This window comes from Cotesia glomerata, linkage group LG1 (genome assembly GCF_020080835.1).
Source record: "Cotesia glomerata isolate CgM1 linkage group LG1, MPM_Cglom_v2.3, whole genome shotgun sequence".
NCBI classification, from domain to species: domain Eukaryota; kingdom Metazoa; phylum Arthropoda; class Insecta; order Hymenoptera; family Braconidae; genus Cotesia; species Cotesia glomerata.
The window spans coordinates 31,980,683-31,994,176 of record NC_058158.1 but is presented as its reverse complement, the minus strand read 5'-3'; the positions used below and the strand labels follow the sequence as shown (position 1 = coordinate 31,994,176).

The window sequence follows — 13,494 nt, the reverse complement described above, 5'->3', positions numbered from 1 at the left end:
TTCCGGATTATGTAAACCAGCCTTTAGTCATAAATTTAATAACACACTGACAAGTATGTACTAAAAAATTGTATTATTAAATTGCACTGAATACTTTTAATCATCAGTGTAAATATAAAATTTAAGGTCACAAGTGCTGTTCAGGTGCTAAAATTTCATGATAATTTATTTAACTCAATTATTAATCCATTAAGTAGGCATGTAAATAAGGTAATAATTATTTAGTAATTTTCTTTTTTATTTTATATTAAATGTTGACATTTTTTTATACATAAAAATAAAACTTGTATATATTAAAAATTATCTTAGTTGAAATCATATGTTACAATAATTTTAATTTTTTTTTTTTTACAGAATGCTACAACTAAATTTGTACTATTTCTATTATTATTACCACTATTATTATCAAAACATTTAAAATTTCTGTGAAAAATTTATAAATTTCAAGTGAAAATGAATAACTTCATGAAGTTATTGGTAATAGTTGTCTGTTTATTTTTAAATTTTAAAAATATTTTAATGGTTTCACCTTTTCCTAAATTACTTATTGTATCTTATGATGCATTCAGGTATGTTATTATGCTACATTATTATTATTAATATAATAAATAATTACTATAAAACGTCATTTTTTAGATTCGATTATTTTAACCGTAATTTAACTCCATTTATGAAGCAATTGAAGGAAGAAGGAACAGATGTTGACTATATGATGAATGCATTTGTTACAAGAACGCTTCCAAATCATCACACCATGGCAACTGGTTTTTATATTGAAAATCATGGTGTTTTGGAAAATCGTATGTTTTATGAAAACGGAACAGTATTAGAAAAAAGTGCAGACGTTTTTCATTATAATAATAAAATACTTCCTATCTGGGTAAATAATAGTCGACTTTATTTTCATTAATCATTAAAAGTTGCTTACTTTATATAACTTCTTTAATGAGCTCTTTAGTTTACTTGTGGACATAAGTCAATATATTGATCATAAGGTGAATTTTTTTTCAGACAATCAACGAGAAAAATGATAGTTTGCGACATAGCGGTAGTATGATGTGGCCCGGTGGTGAATTTGATTTTGATGGTAGAACCCAAACATTTTATATGGTTTGTAAAATTGAAATATTCACATCAATTTTTTTTAATTTATTTATTTTTTTATTCAACTAATTTGTTTCTTTTTTAGCCGTTAAACATATCTAAAAATTGGGAAGATAGGTTTGATGTATTATTATCATGGTTTCTTCATCCGAAAAAACCAATAAATTTAGGAATTTTATATATTGAAGAACCAGATTATCATGCTCATGCCCATGGCACTGATCATCCTGTAATAAATGAATTGTTGAAAAAATTAGATAACTTTACTTACTATATACACACCAAGCTCAAGGACAATAACTTAACTAGTGTAAATGTTATTCATTTGAGCGATCACGGAATGACGGAGGTTAATTTATCTAGAATTATAAATATCTCACAAATTATTGATTTATCGGAATGTCAATTTTTGCCTACTGCTAATACTATCTTCATCATACCACATCCAGGTAATTTTATTTTAATTATTAATAATGAGTAAACAAGAATGAGATTTTTTTTTAGTAATGTAGAAAAAGTTTTTTGTGTTTAATTGATTTTTGTTGACACTTATCAAAGGAAATATTGCTTATTTTTAGGCAAAGAAGATATTCTTTATGATAAATTAAAATCGGCAGCTAATGAAACATCAACGTTTTACGTTTACCGTAAAGAAGAAATACCGGAGAGATTTCATTACGGTAATAACACACGCATGACACCAATATTTGTTGTTGCTAAAAGTGGATATGCCTTTGAATTCCTACGCGATTCATTTGATTACTATCAAAAAACTTTCAATATTACAAGTTAGTAATATAAACTTTATCGATTATAATGTCATGAAAATTTTATTAATGAATCTTAATAAATTTTTTTTTTTTAGTTGATGATAAGTCGTTATTTGGAATCCACGGTTACGATAATGAAGACAAAAATATGCATCCAATGTTTTTTGCTAAAGGGCCAGCGTTTAATGCTCATTGCAAATTAGAACCTTTTCACAATGTCGATTTGTACCCTCTGTTTTGCAATATATTAAATATCCAGTGTCCAGAGACAAATGGTACTCTGAATTCGTTTAAAAAGTGCCTAAAATCATTTACTGATGACGATCAAAATAATTCTCACTCTATGCGTAAGTATTTTTAATGATTAATTTATTACTGTATATTTTTTTAACTTGGAAAAGATGTTAATTTTTTATTAATTTTCAAATAATTAATTTGCTATAGTTGTACCAGTTTTAGTAGCTTTAGCGGTGGTCGGAACTATTAGTATGTTGATAGGTCTATATCTAAGAATGAAACGACAAAGGGAAGAAGTTCTTTATCGGTAAGTTAAAAGACTTATTTTACAAACTAATTCTTCATTAAGTGTAATGTAACTAATTGCTTCGGTGGATTATTAGATTTTTTTCATAAAATTTTTTAATTAATGCTATTAATTATTTAGAAGAATTTTTTTTACATCTAGAGTAGCTTCTTAATCAGTAGAATATAGATGATTTATTATTATTTAGCTAAAAAATTTATAATATGGCTTTGAAATGTTTATTTTCAGGAAAGACTATTATCGATGAACTGGACAATTCATCCTCGAATCAGTTCATTTTTGCTTTTACGAATGAGTAGTGCTTGTATAATAATTTTTAATGGCTGTTTAGTTCTTCATTGATTGAACTCTAACTATTAACTATTTTTTAATATTAATTTTTTTGTGTTTTTAATTGTGACAATATTAAAGATGCGATATTAAATTTTAATAATAGTACATATATATTAATTAGTAAAGTGATTTTCAGAAGAATACTGGATGATGCGAAGATGGAGCAATTGTGGGATGAACATCAAGACTTAGAGAATATGTGGCATTGAAGTAGAGTCAAGGCGAAAATACAATCTTTTTGAAAATTATTATTTATTTTTTTTGATAAATCATACAAGAATACGTAAGTTCATGAGTAGACATTTTATTTGTAATTTATGTACCGTATGTGATCCATAATATATTTGAAGAGTACGGGGCGAAATTTAATTTTTGTAAATCCTCGATCAAAATTAATTATTATTTTTCGGATTTTTTTTTTACTTAGCCGTTGATTCAGACTTGAATGCCCGTGAAAATAATGTATAGATATTTTTTTCATCATTTATTTCTTGTATGTTTAGAATTCATTTATACTATTAGTCAACATAAATTCATGTAGAAAATAAAACAACATCAAATATGCAAAAATTAATATATTTATATATAATTATAATAAAAAAACAAAGTTACTTAGATAATTTCAAGTTCTCATAAATTTTATTACACCGAAGTTGTGTGGACAAATCAGTCATAAAAGTGACAATATGAGAGTCTTTATCTTTTTGTTTTCCACTTTCATATGCAACGACTAATGTCATTTTAGGATCGATGTTTGTCATTGCGTAAGAACATAAATTTGTATGTACATTTTTTGCACTTTTAATATAAATTATTTTATCCATATTGACAAGCTCACTGTGTTCTTTTATTCCCTTTTTAATATTATTCCAATGTACCGATGGTTTTTGTAAGAAAACCTATAAATTAGATAATTTGGACTTTAAATTCAATTATGTATAAATAATCTAAAATATTAGAATTAAATAAATCATACACTTGGACAGCCAACAACAATGGGAAATTCTTCAACTGATTCAGTTTCTCTGTCTGGATGTCGATATCCTGAGCCGGAATTTTCAGCATTTCTTGCGTCAAATATAATTAAAACTGCTAAAAGATCCCATTTTCTTTGGAAGCTCTGTATTCTTTAATTGAAAGTATAATTTATCTAACAATAACAAAATCCTTGATAAAAAAAAAAAGTTTACTTACTTATGATAGTAATCGATATTTTGTTTGCTCATTATATTTCTCATTTCTCCTGGACTGGCTTGTTGACTCAAAGTCGTGTGAAAATACAAAGAACATTTAGCTAATGTCGCACTTCGTAATTTTACAAGCCATTGATACAATGCAGGTTGTTGATTGGCTTTAAGAAATGTTGCTCCAAATCCAAGTTTCCAAGACTTTGACAAAAAAGTTAATTAATATGATTTGTTAATTAAATAAAAATGTACTTTTAAGTAGCTTCAAAATATATTTTATTACTTCTTTACTTTGTAAAGTCTTTTCCCATGCAGACATTCGGGCTTGAGCGCCATAAAGTGCCATCAATGATGATAAAAATCGCCAATTTTGTATTTCAACTTGCGCACTTGTTAGTTGAAGTAATATTTCACATTCTAATCTACAAATAACTTGAATAATCATACTTTCTTACAAGTAAATAGTAATAAAACTTACGTAAGAGCAGCTTTGATTGCAGTCAATGCCAAATGAGAACACAACAGTGAATGTATTTCTACAATTCCTTTAATAACTTGTAATAATTCATTATATTTCATTGCCTTATTACCGATGCTTGAATGATACATTTTTTCATAACTTAAAAAAAAAACAATTTCATAATTAGATAAGAATTATGTTACAAAATTTTTTTGCAGATAGTTCAGTTATAGAACTATGGTAAAGGAAAAAATACATACAATTCAATTAATTGAATTCTAGCAGTTATAAATTGACAGAGTTGACTAGAAACGTCAGCTACTGTAGCACCTATTATATTAGTACCTCGTGTCATTTCCTCGACTCTTTTTAAATCACCTTTCAGTACTTCATAAATTGTTTTTAAAGAATTCTGTAAATAATTGATATGGAATCCAAATAAATATAGTTTCTATTATTGAAAATAATAATAAATACTTATGAACACTTACATCTTTACGAAGAAATCCTTTGTTTTTCGTATGTAAAAATCCTAAGTCTGCGTAAGAACGTTCTGCAACAATTATCTGAGGTAAATGCATCAATAACATACCCCATGGTCCCATTTGTGTTGAACGACATGATTCACGTTCTTTTTCCTAAAAATTATTTATATTTTAAAATAATTTATGTTTATGAATTACCGTATTTAATTAATTATTATGACTTTTATTAATCAAATAATAAAAATAATGAAAAATATAAAAAAAGTTTGAAATTACCACTGATTCTTTAGCTTTTTCAAAACACAACTGAGTAATTAGAGTAAAAAATGTGCTTAAAAATTCTTCTTCATGATCCATTTGTTATCACGATCAGCATCTAAAAAAATTTTTTAATGATTGTAAATAATAGTTATAGTTATACTGTGTGATGAATGGTGAGTAAAGATTTATTTACTTTTGTTATTGCTTATAACTGTTTTTGCTGATTGACGTGCTCTCTAGTAGCCAGTAATGACATTAAGAAAAGGAGCGTAGAGAGAGAGAGAGAGAGAGAGAGAGAGAGAGAGAGAGAGAGAAAGCGCGTGCTTTCTCATTCTCTGATTCTGAATGCAAAAATCTTTGCAAGCGTCTGCCGGTAATATAGTTGTGCCTCTTAAAAACAGCAACTATACTCATCAAATAATCAATAACCTCATCACCTCAATTAAATAAAAAAAAAAATTTTTTTTTGCTTATAAATAATTAAAAATACTATAAAATATTGTCATCAACCATGAAATCATAAAACATCTTACAAAAAAAGTTGCCAGGGTTACCGGAAGTAAGCGACAGTTTTAGCAACTTCAACATTCAATTGTCTGTTTTAAAATCTGTCAAAATTAATTTTCAACTCCAATATTTATATAACAATGTTTATTTTAATATAACTTTATAATTATTATTTGAATAATAAATAAAATATATTAATATTATTAAGTAGTATTAATAGATAAATTAGTGATAGTAAAATATAGAAATAAATAAATAAATAAGTAATGTTATTGTGGTCATGTTCATGTAGTGGTAATGCCATCAAAAGTGGTGGGGAGGAGGTAAGCCGAGAAGGGGAGAGCGGTGATGGGAGACTTCCGTTTGTGAAGGATCTGCGACGAGAAAGCTGGTTGCGTTCGGTGGTGCTATTGAAAAACACGATGAAAATGGCGTGGCAACCACAAGAGGAAGGACTTAGACAAATTTTAATACTTTTACGTGAATCGCAAAGTCCTGATACAGCAACACAGCGTGCTGTACAACAAGTATCCTTTTTTAATTAATAATATTAAATAATTACTTGCTTGTATTATCTATTATTATATTTTTTGTGCATGCTATCATTCACCGTATAATTTGGGTATACATTTGCTCTAACTGGGCTTAGGTATTATATCTAAGGGCGTGAAATTATTGTCAAATAAAATAGACATTTATATAATTATTACTACTAGATTATTATCTGTCACATTATTATTTATATAACTATTTTATAAATTTCATTTTAAATCAATAGTAATACTTATTCTGGCGGCAATTGATAACCTTGAACTGCTTACTTGTCAATACTCATTTACTTATCTTTAGTATCATAAATCTAATAAAAAAAAATTATAATAATTACATAAATAATTGTAACGTTCAATCAGGTTTCTTGTCAGTCGATTGTCCGTTGAAAATTACAGTAATTTTTGACTCGCAATCTTCATTTAATATTTTATTTAAAATCAATATTTTTTATTTCTTACATTCCGGTGTTTATCTTGAGAATGCGGCTGAAAAGAAAAATGTTTATTATCATGTTAATAATAAACAAATTACATTTATGTTCTTGAATTTCAACATTATTTTTATTTTTTTTTTTTTTCTTAATATAATACTATTGTTTAATAATTATCATAACAATTGCTATTTTCCTTAACAAATGTAATCAGAAATTGGAAGAACTAAATAAATTCCCGGACTTTAATAATTATCTTATCTTTGTATTAACCAAGCTTACATCAGAAGGTAAGATTTATTTATTTATTTATTAGTCACGTTGCAAATATGATTCAATAGTGTCTATTGTTTAATTTGTTATCAGGCGTATGACTTATACTAACAATATTTATAAAAATTTATTATTGCAGCTGATGTGCCGACTAGGTCACTTAGTGGATTGATTTTAAAAAATAACGTGAGGACTCATTACCATAAATTTTTGCCAGAAGTTACGAATTTTATAAAACAAGAATGTTTATCTGCGGTTGGAGATCCGGATCCCATGATTCGAGCTACTGTGGGAATATTGATAACAACTATTGCATCAAAAGGTAATATATATTTATTAAATAATTAAAAAGTACTTAAATTAATATCAATGTTAATTGTTATTATGCAGGTGAAGTATCAACATGGCCGGAATTACTTCCATCATTGTGTCAAATGTTGGATTCCCAAGATTACAACGTCTGCGATGGATCATTTAGTGCATTGCAAAAGATATGTGAGGATTCAGCAGAATTACTTGATTCGGACACAGTAAACCGGCCTTTGAATGTATTTATCCCTAAATTTTTGCAATTTTTCCGCCACTCGAGTCCGAAGATACGTTCGCACGCGATTGCATGTGTTAACCAGTTTATTGTGAGCCGTTCACAAGTCCTGATGCTGCATATAGACTCATTTTTGGAGAATCTTTTCCATTTGGCGACTGATGAAGATCCAGAAGTAACTAAAAATGTCTGTCGGGCATTTGTAATGCTGTTGGAGGTTCAAATAGATCGTTTAATTCCTCATATGCACAATATCATTGAGTATATGTTGGTGAGAACGCAAGATGAAAAACCGCCAGTTGCCTTGGAAGCCTGTGAATTTTGGTTATCTCTTGCTGAACAAGATATGTGTCGTCAGGCATTGGCTCCATACTTACCCCGACTCGTTCCTGTGTTAGTTAGCGGTATGAAATACTCCGACATGGATATAATAATGCTCAAAGCTAACGTCGAGGAAGATGAAATGATACCCGACCGGGAAGAAGACATCAGACCGCGTTTCCATAAAACTAAAACACACACTCTTAATCCATCTACAAACAAACATTCTGATGAGAACGGTGGTTACGACTCAGACGGCGACGATGGATGTGACGACGATTCAAGTGTCGGTGACTGGAACCTCCGGAAATGTTCAGCTGCTGCTTTGGATATGCTTGCTGGAGTATTTAGAAATGATTTGCTACCTGTTTTAGTGCCAATTCTTAAAGAAACATTGTTCCATCAAAATTGGGAGATCAAAGAATCTGGAATACTTGCACTTGGAGCTATTGCTGAAGGTAAATTATTTTTAAAGTTATTAATTATGAATATTTATTAAAAACACAATTATTTAATTAAATGTATTGAATAGGATGTATGGAAGGGATGATTCCACATTTATCAGAGCTGATCCCATACTTAATCAATAGCTTGAATGACAAAAAAGCGTTAGTACGTGCCATAACATGTTGGACATTGAGTAGATACGCGCATTGGGTTTGTGCTCAACCTCATGAAACTTATTTGAAGCCTCTGATGGAGGAATTACTAAAAAGAGTATTGGATGGTAATAAACGTGTTCAAGAGGCCGCTTGCTCGGCATTTGCAACCCTCGAAGAAGAAGCTGGTACTGAATTAGTACCATACTTAGGATTCATATTAGAAACTTTAGTTTTTGCATTCGGTAATTTATTTTATAAACTTTAATTAACTGTTTTAGCAATTCATTGACTAATCTTTATAATTGGATTTATTTTATTTTATTAGGAAAATATCAACATAAAAATTTATTGATACTTTATGATGCTATTGGAACACTAGCAGAATCTGTAGGACCTTACTTAAATAAACCAGACTACATAAATATTCTAATGCCTCCATTAATAAACAAATGGAATATTTTAAAAGACGAAGATAAAGATCTATTTCCCCTTCTTGAGTGTCTCTCTTCGGTAGCCACAGCACTACAATCTGGATTCTTACCCTACTGTGAACCAGTTTACAGGTGAATAAATAATAAATTTTAACTTTAAAGTACTTTTTTAAAAGTAGCTTTAAAAATTTATTTCTATTGATTGAATTTATTCTTAGGCGGTGTGTGTCACTAGTCGAACAAACACTGAATCAACATATAGCTAATACACAAAGCCCTGAACAGTTTGAAGCGCCGGATAAAGATTTTATGATTGTTGCATTGGATCTTTTGAGTGGACTAGCTGAAGGTTTGGACGGTCACATTGAACAATTAGTCATGAACAGCAATATTATGCAATTACTTTATCAGTGCATGCAAGATCCCATGCCAGAAGTAAGGCAAAGTAGTTTTGCATTACTTGGTGACTTAACGAAAGCTTGTTTCCAGCATGTACTTCCCTGTATACGTAAGTATTTTTCTGTAGTCAATATTCGTTTACCACTGACAATTGAATATTTAATTAAATTAAATGTTTTATTTAATCAATTCTCTAGCTGACTTTATGCCGATCCTTGGAGACAATTTAAATCCTAGCTTTATATCAGTATGTAACAATGCTTCTTGGGCTATTGGTGAAATCGCCATTAAACTAGGTAATAAAATTAAACATTCACATAAAATAGAGTCATTAAATTTTTAATTTAATCGAAAAGAACTTTGAGCAATAAACATTTGTTTTTATTTATTTTCTAGGGCATGACACAAGTGTATATATTCCATTGATAATAAATCAACTCATTGACATCATTAATCGGCCAAATACACCAAAAACACTTCTGGAGAATACCGGTAAGTCAAAAAAATTATTTAAAATCTATCGCGTGCAAACACGTGTCTTTCTCCTTGAATGAACAATTCATTAATTTAAATAAATTAGAATGGAAAAAAAGGACCCGAAGAATATTTAAAAATATTAATAATAAATATAATTTATTCTACATTTCTCACACAGTATCATCAAAATTTTATATTTTCAGTACCATTTGGATAAAATACTTTTTTCTTAATCAATAATTAAATTATTTTAAAGGAAAAAAACATTATTTCCACAGCTAATCGTGTTAGGTACTAAAGTAAACCAATGGTGTGGGAGGTCATACACCTTATTTAACTTTAACAGAGCCTCCAAAACATACAAGAAAATTTTCATAATTTTTAATATTGTACTTGAATATTGAAATTTTATTTAGTGGTGTGCGAACGCCTGTATGTCACGACTTCGTTTATATAAATTTAAATAGTATAATTGATATAACTATGTAACAATTAAATCCATATAAATTCGTCGTAAGTTTTATAAGTATATACTTATAAAACAAGTATAAAAAAAAATTACGATTTACTGGAACAATCCATAATTAAACGACTGTAGTACTACAGTACTTGATAACAATGACAACGACTATTACAACTTAAACTTTCAACAATAAAATAAAATCATTGTCATGCTGTAGTTATTAAATAGTAGGCTCGCACGCTGCTATTTAATTTAAATTATTGTTTCAGCAGCTACGATAGCACAATAATAATATACTGCCTATGTTTGACTGTCGGTATCCCATACGTTTTACCTGTGCTTCACATTGTCTATTATTATTATTATTATTATTATCATTATTATTAATATTATTATTTTATTATTGCTATTTTTATGATTACAGTTATTGTTGTTATTATTATTATTTATTATTAATTATAATTAGTAATTATTTAATTAAAGTTTTATTAAGCAGCATATATTCACCTAAGTTAATTGTTGGTTGGCTATCAGTTTGTCTTATTGTTTGTGTTTCCGGTTCACTTCACTACACTACTTCACTTGTCTACTTACTGATACGATAAATACGATTAATTATCGTATAGCCATTACGATCGGTCGCCTAGGTTACGTGTGTCCCCAAGACGTCGCCCCCATGTTACAGCAGTTTGTCCAACAGTGGTGTGTAAATTTTTTTATTATTATTATTATTATATATTTTCATATTAAATTATTATTATTATCATTATGATTATTTTTTTTATTATTATTATTGTTATTATTATTAGCACTTTATAACGTATTATTTAAACATCCCATCTAAATTAAAACCCAATCATTAAACGTGCAATTATTATTTAACCCAATATTTACAATTGATAATTTAATTATTTGTTTGTTTATTTATCAATTATTTTGCACATTTAATGTGAAGGTTTTTTTTACGTTAATTATTGTCAATTTAAATTAATTTGTCTCTGTAATTTAGGTTTAATTATTTATTTACCAATAGTTTTTAAATGCATGATTTATTTATTGTCTAATTATTATTGAGTTTTTTTTTTATTAACAAATGTTCTTATAAATTTGCAACTCACATTAATAGTTAACACTTAGATGTCTGACCTTATAACGCTTTTTAATATATTTATTATTTTTCTTATAAATTTTTTTTATTTAAAAATTTACTTTCTTAAGAAAATGTGTTGGGGTTGGACGCTATGACTCGAGGGCTACTTCTTCTTCCCTTCAAACACTTGTTTAATATTATACAAGACTCAATAAATTTAATGGCAATTTATAATTAAGCATATTCAAATAAGGAAATAGCTTTTTTACAATACTTATTCATTATTGTTACTGTTAAATAAAATTTAAAATTTAAGTTAAATTTCCAGTAATCACTAAGATTAATTATTTATTAATAGGTGTTCTTCGTTAAGAAATATACGTGATAATGAGGAAAAAGACTCTGCATTTAGAGGTATGTGTCAAATGATAACAATAAATCCTGGTGGTGTAGTTCCTGATTTTGTCTTCTTCTGTGACGCTGTTGCGTCTTGGGTAACACCTAAAGATGATTTGAAAGAAGCGTTTCAAAAGGTAAATGACTCGTTAATTATTTATAAAAATTCATTGTAGAATATTATCTATCGATAATATTAATTTTTATTTTTAGATATTACACGGTTTCAAAAATCAAGTTGGCGCTGATAATTGGAAAAGATTCTCCGATCAATTTCCTATACAGCTACGCGAACGTCTTCATACTATGTACGGCGTCTGAATGATCCCGCCTGCTTATTGTAAGTAAAAAATATTTAAAGTAAATATTTGAGGGCGTTGAGGTCGTACATCGACATGATAATAGCAACAATTTTAATAAGCTCTGACATGAATTCCAGCGAACAAAATCATCTACTCATAAAATTGACCATAAAATATAAATTATAATTTTTCAAAATTTCAAATCTTCACGAATATCAAATTTTGTAAGTAATTTTTACTTTTAAAAGATCTTGTAAATAAAAAAAAAGTGAATGTTAACGTGGTTTTCTTTTTTTTTTTTTAATATTTTTTTTATTTTTCATTTGTTAGAATAAAATTTGTAAAACTGGTTCGCAAAAAACTAATACTCGTTTCATGGTTTACGAAACATCTAAAATTTATTTAAATGCCTCAACTATCTTAAATATTGATATAAAAAAGAGTAATAAATATAAAAGATAAAATTATAGAAGAAAGTTAAAAAATAATTTTAAATTACAGGCGGCCATTTCTTAAGCAAGGCCGATTGGGGATGGGCGGGGAATAATAAAATGGGTGAACAGGGTGGGTGGGTGAAACCACGGCCTCTTCTCATCAATATCATCTACTTGGTCGTCGTAATCGTATCATGGTTACTGACGAGTCAACGTTCTGGCTTCGTCCTCGTGCTTGAGCTTCGAGGGACGACAGTAGTCATGATGATTGGCTACGGCAATGGAACTGGGTGAGAAATGGATGAGAATAAATAACAAACATAACGAACGACTTAAAAGAAAAAAAAAGGACAGATTTAAATTATTAAAATAAATAAATAAATAACAAGTGGATAATTAAATAACAAACAATGGCCGAGTTACGTGGGTGGGTTTTACGGGTGGGTGGGGAGGGCGGGAGGGAGTATAATCGTAGGAAATAATTCATCAACGATATTCACTTAAAAAGAGAAACAAAGGTATCACAAAAAAACATGTTGCAATCTTTTAATCACGATACCTTTATCTATCACTCTATTTTCTTTTTAATTACTTTAATTATACCTATTTTGATTTACTGAAACACGTCTATGGTGTTGAGTATCCTCGCGTTACACCTAAGTCACCACTCCAGCAGCTTAACATCTGATCCAATGTTTTTTTTTTTTATACATTTAGGTCATTTTAAAACTATTATAACTAAATAAATTGATAAATAATCAGAGACGTCACGTCATAGACTAAAATAATAAACTGTGAGATGCTGATGTTCGATTGAAATTATTAATATTATTTAAGATTGTTGATAAATTAATTTTTTTTATGTATTTGAGATGAATCAGAGAATGAATGTCGTAATGAAGCAAGATAAGTAATTAAATAAAAATAAACCAAAAGTATATGAGTAATTTATATCTTTTACGTGAAAAGTTGTAAAATGATAATAGACTAGATTTGTTTAGTCCAATATTAATGATAATTAAATAAATAATAATTATATACAAAAGATTATTTAACTAAATAAATTCCATATTTTTGCACGAATAGCTGACTGGACACGTCCGTACAGTGCCATTCCGTTCACAAATTT

General features: G+C 28.3%; 3 protein-coding genes across 7 annotated transcripts; 2 read left to right on the top strand and 1 right to left on the bottom strand.

The window, feature by feature from the left end:
• Positions 1–47: 47 nt before the first annotated feature.
• LOC123274453 (ectonucleotide pyrophosphatase/phosphodiesterase family member 5-like) lies at positions 48–3,117 on the top strand. Of its 3 annotated transcripts, XM_044742075.1 has the most exons (10): positions 48–210; positions 355–569; positions 637–880; positions 1,012–1,110; positions 1,190–1,553; positions 1,683–1,892; positions 1,970–2,221; positions 2,319–2,418; positions 2,647–2,791; positions 2,888–3,117. In XM_044742075.1, the coding sequence occupies exons 2-9, from the start codon at positions 454–456 to the stop codon at positions 2,663–2,665; spliced, it is 1,404 nt and encodes a 467-aa protein (XP_044598010.1). In that variant the 5' UTR covers positions 48–210; positions 355–453; the 3' UTR covers positions 2,666–2,791; positions 2,888–3,117. The 3 variants fall into 3 exon arrangements, with proteins under 3 accessions (XP_044598010.1, XP_044598002.1, XP_044598019.1); XM_044742067.1 differs by lacking the exon at positions 2,647–2,791; XM_044742084.1 differs by lacking the exons at positions 2,319–2,418; positions 2,647–2,791.
• Positions 3,118–3,220: 103 nt separating this feature from the next.
• On the bottom strand, positions 3,221–5,435 carry LOC123274473 (KICSTOR subunit 2-like). 2 transcript variants are annotated; one of them, XM_044742104.1, is made up of 9 exons: positions 5,338–5,435; positions 5,160–5,259; positions 4,890–5,036; positions 4,659–4,810; positions 4,417–4,557; positions 4,222–4,360; positions 3,946–4,139; positions 3,728–3,878; positions 3,221–3,650 (listed from the first exon to the last, which is right to left on the bottom strand). In XM_044742104.1, exons 2-9 carry the CDS (start codon positions 5,238–5,240, stop codon positions 3,360–3,362), a joined length of 1,296 nt encoding a protein of 431 aa, XP_044598039.1. In that variant the 5' UTR covers positions 5,241–5,259; positions 5,338–5,435; the 3' UTR covers positions 3,221–3,359. The 2 variants fall into 2 exon arrangements, with proteins under 2 accessions (XP_044598039.1, XP_044598032.1); XM_044742097.1 differs by lacking the exon at positions 5,338–5,435 and having other exon boundaries at positions 5,160–5,330.
• A 564-nt stretch (positions 5,436–5,999) lies between these two features.
• On the top strand, positions 6,000–12,937 carry LOC123274433 (transportin-1). 2 transcript variants are annotated; one of them, XM_044742041.1, is made up of 13 exons: positions 6,001–6,178; positions 6,848–6,923; positions 7,046–7,228; positions 7,297–8,229; positions 8,304–8,615; positions 8,699–8,936; positions 9,023–9,312; positions 9,401–9,499; positions 9,600–9,695; positions 10,770–10,845; positions 11,592–11,766; positions 11,843–11,969; positions 12,433–12,937. In XM_044742041.1, exons 1-12 carry the CDS (start codon positions 6,074–6,076, stop codon positions 11,948–11,950), a joined length of 2,691 nt encoding a protein of 896 aa, XP_044597976.1. In that variant the 5' UTR covers positions 6,001–6,073; the 3' UTR covers positions 11,951–11,969; positions 12,433–12,937. The 2 variants fall into 2 exon arrangements, with proteins under 2 accessions (XP_044597984.1, XP_044597976.1); XM_044742049.1 differs by lacking the exons at positions 10,770–10,845; positions 11,843–11,969; positions 12,433–12,937 and having other exon boundaries at positions 6,000–6,178; positions 11,592–11,665.
• Positions 12,938–13,494: the final 557 nt, after the last annotated feature.

Bases quoted from the DNA above. Each gene is read 5' to 3' on its own strand.
- LOC123274453 (XM_044742067.1), top strand. From the start codon at position 454: ATGAATAACTTCATGAAGTTATTGGTAATAGTTGTCTGTTTATTTTTA. The intron at 881-1,011 runs GTAAATAATAGT...ATTTTTTTTCAG, and splicing joins ATAAAATACTTCCTATCTGG to ACAATCAACGAGAAAAATGA. The intron at 1,554-1,682 runs GTAATTTTATTT...GCTTATTTTTAG, and splicing joins CTTCATCATACCACATCCAG to GCAAAGAAGATATTCTTTAT.
- LOC123274473 (XM_044742104.1), bottom strand. From the start codon at position 5,240: ATGGATCATGAAGAAGAATTTTTAAGCACATTTTTTACTCTAATTACT. The intron at 4,558-4,658 runs GTATGTATTTTT...TTTTTTTTTAAG, and splicing joins AGAATTCAATTAATTGAATT to TTATGAAAAAATGTATCATT. The intron at 4,361-4,416 runs GTAAGTTTTATT...AGTTATTTGTAG, and splicing joins GCAATCAAAGCTGCTCTTAC to ATTAGAATGTGAAATATTAC.
- LOC123274433 (XM_044742041.1), top strand. From the start codon at position 6,074: ATGAAAATGGCGTGGCAACCACAAGAGGAAGGACTTAGACAAATTTTA. The intron at 8,230-8,303 runs GTAAATTATTTT...TGTATTGAATAG, and splicing joins ACTTGGAGCTATTGCTGAAG to GATGTATGGAAGGGATGATT. The intron at 9,313-9,400 runs GTAAGTATTTTT...TCAATTCTCTAG, and splicing joins GCATGTACTTCCCTGTATAC to CTGACTTTATGCCGATCCTT.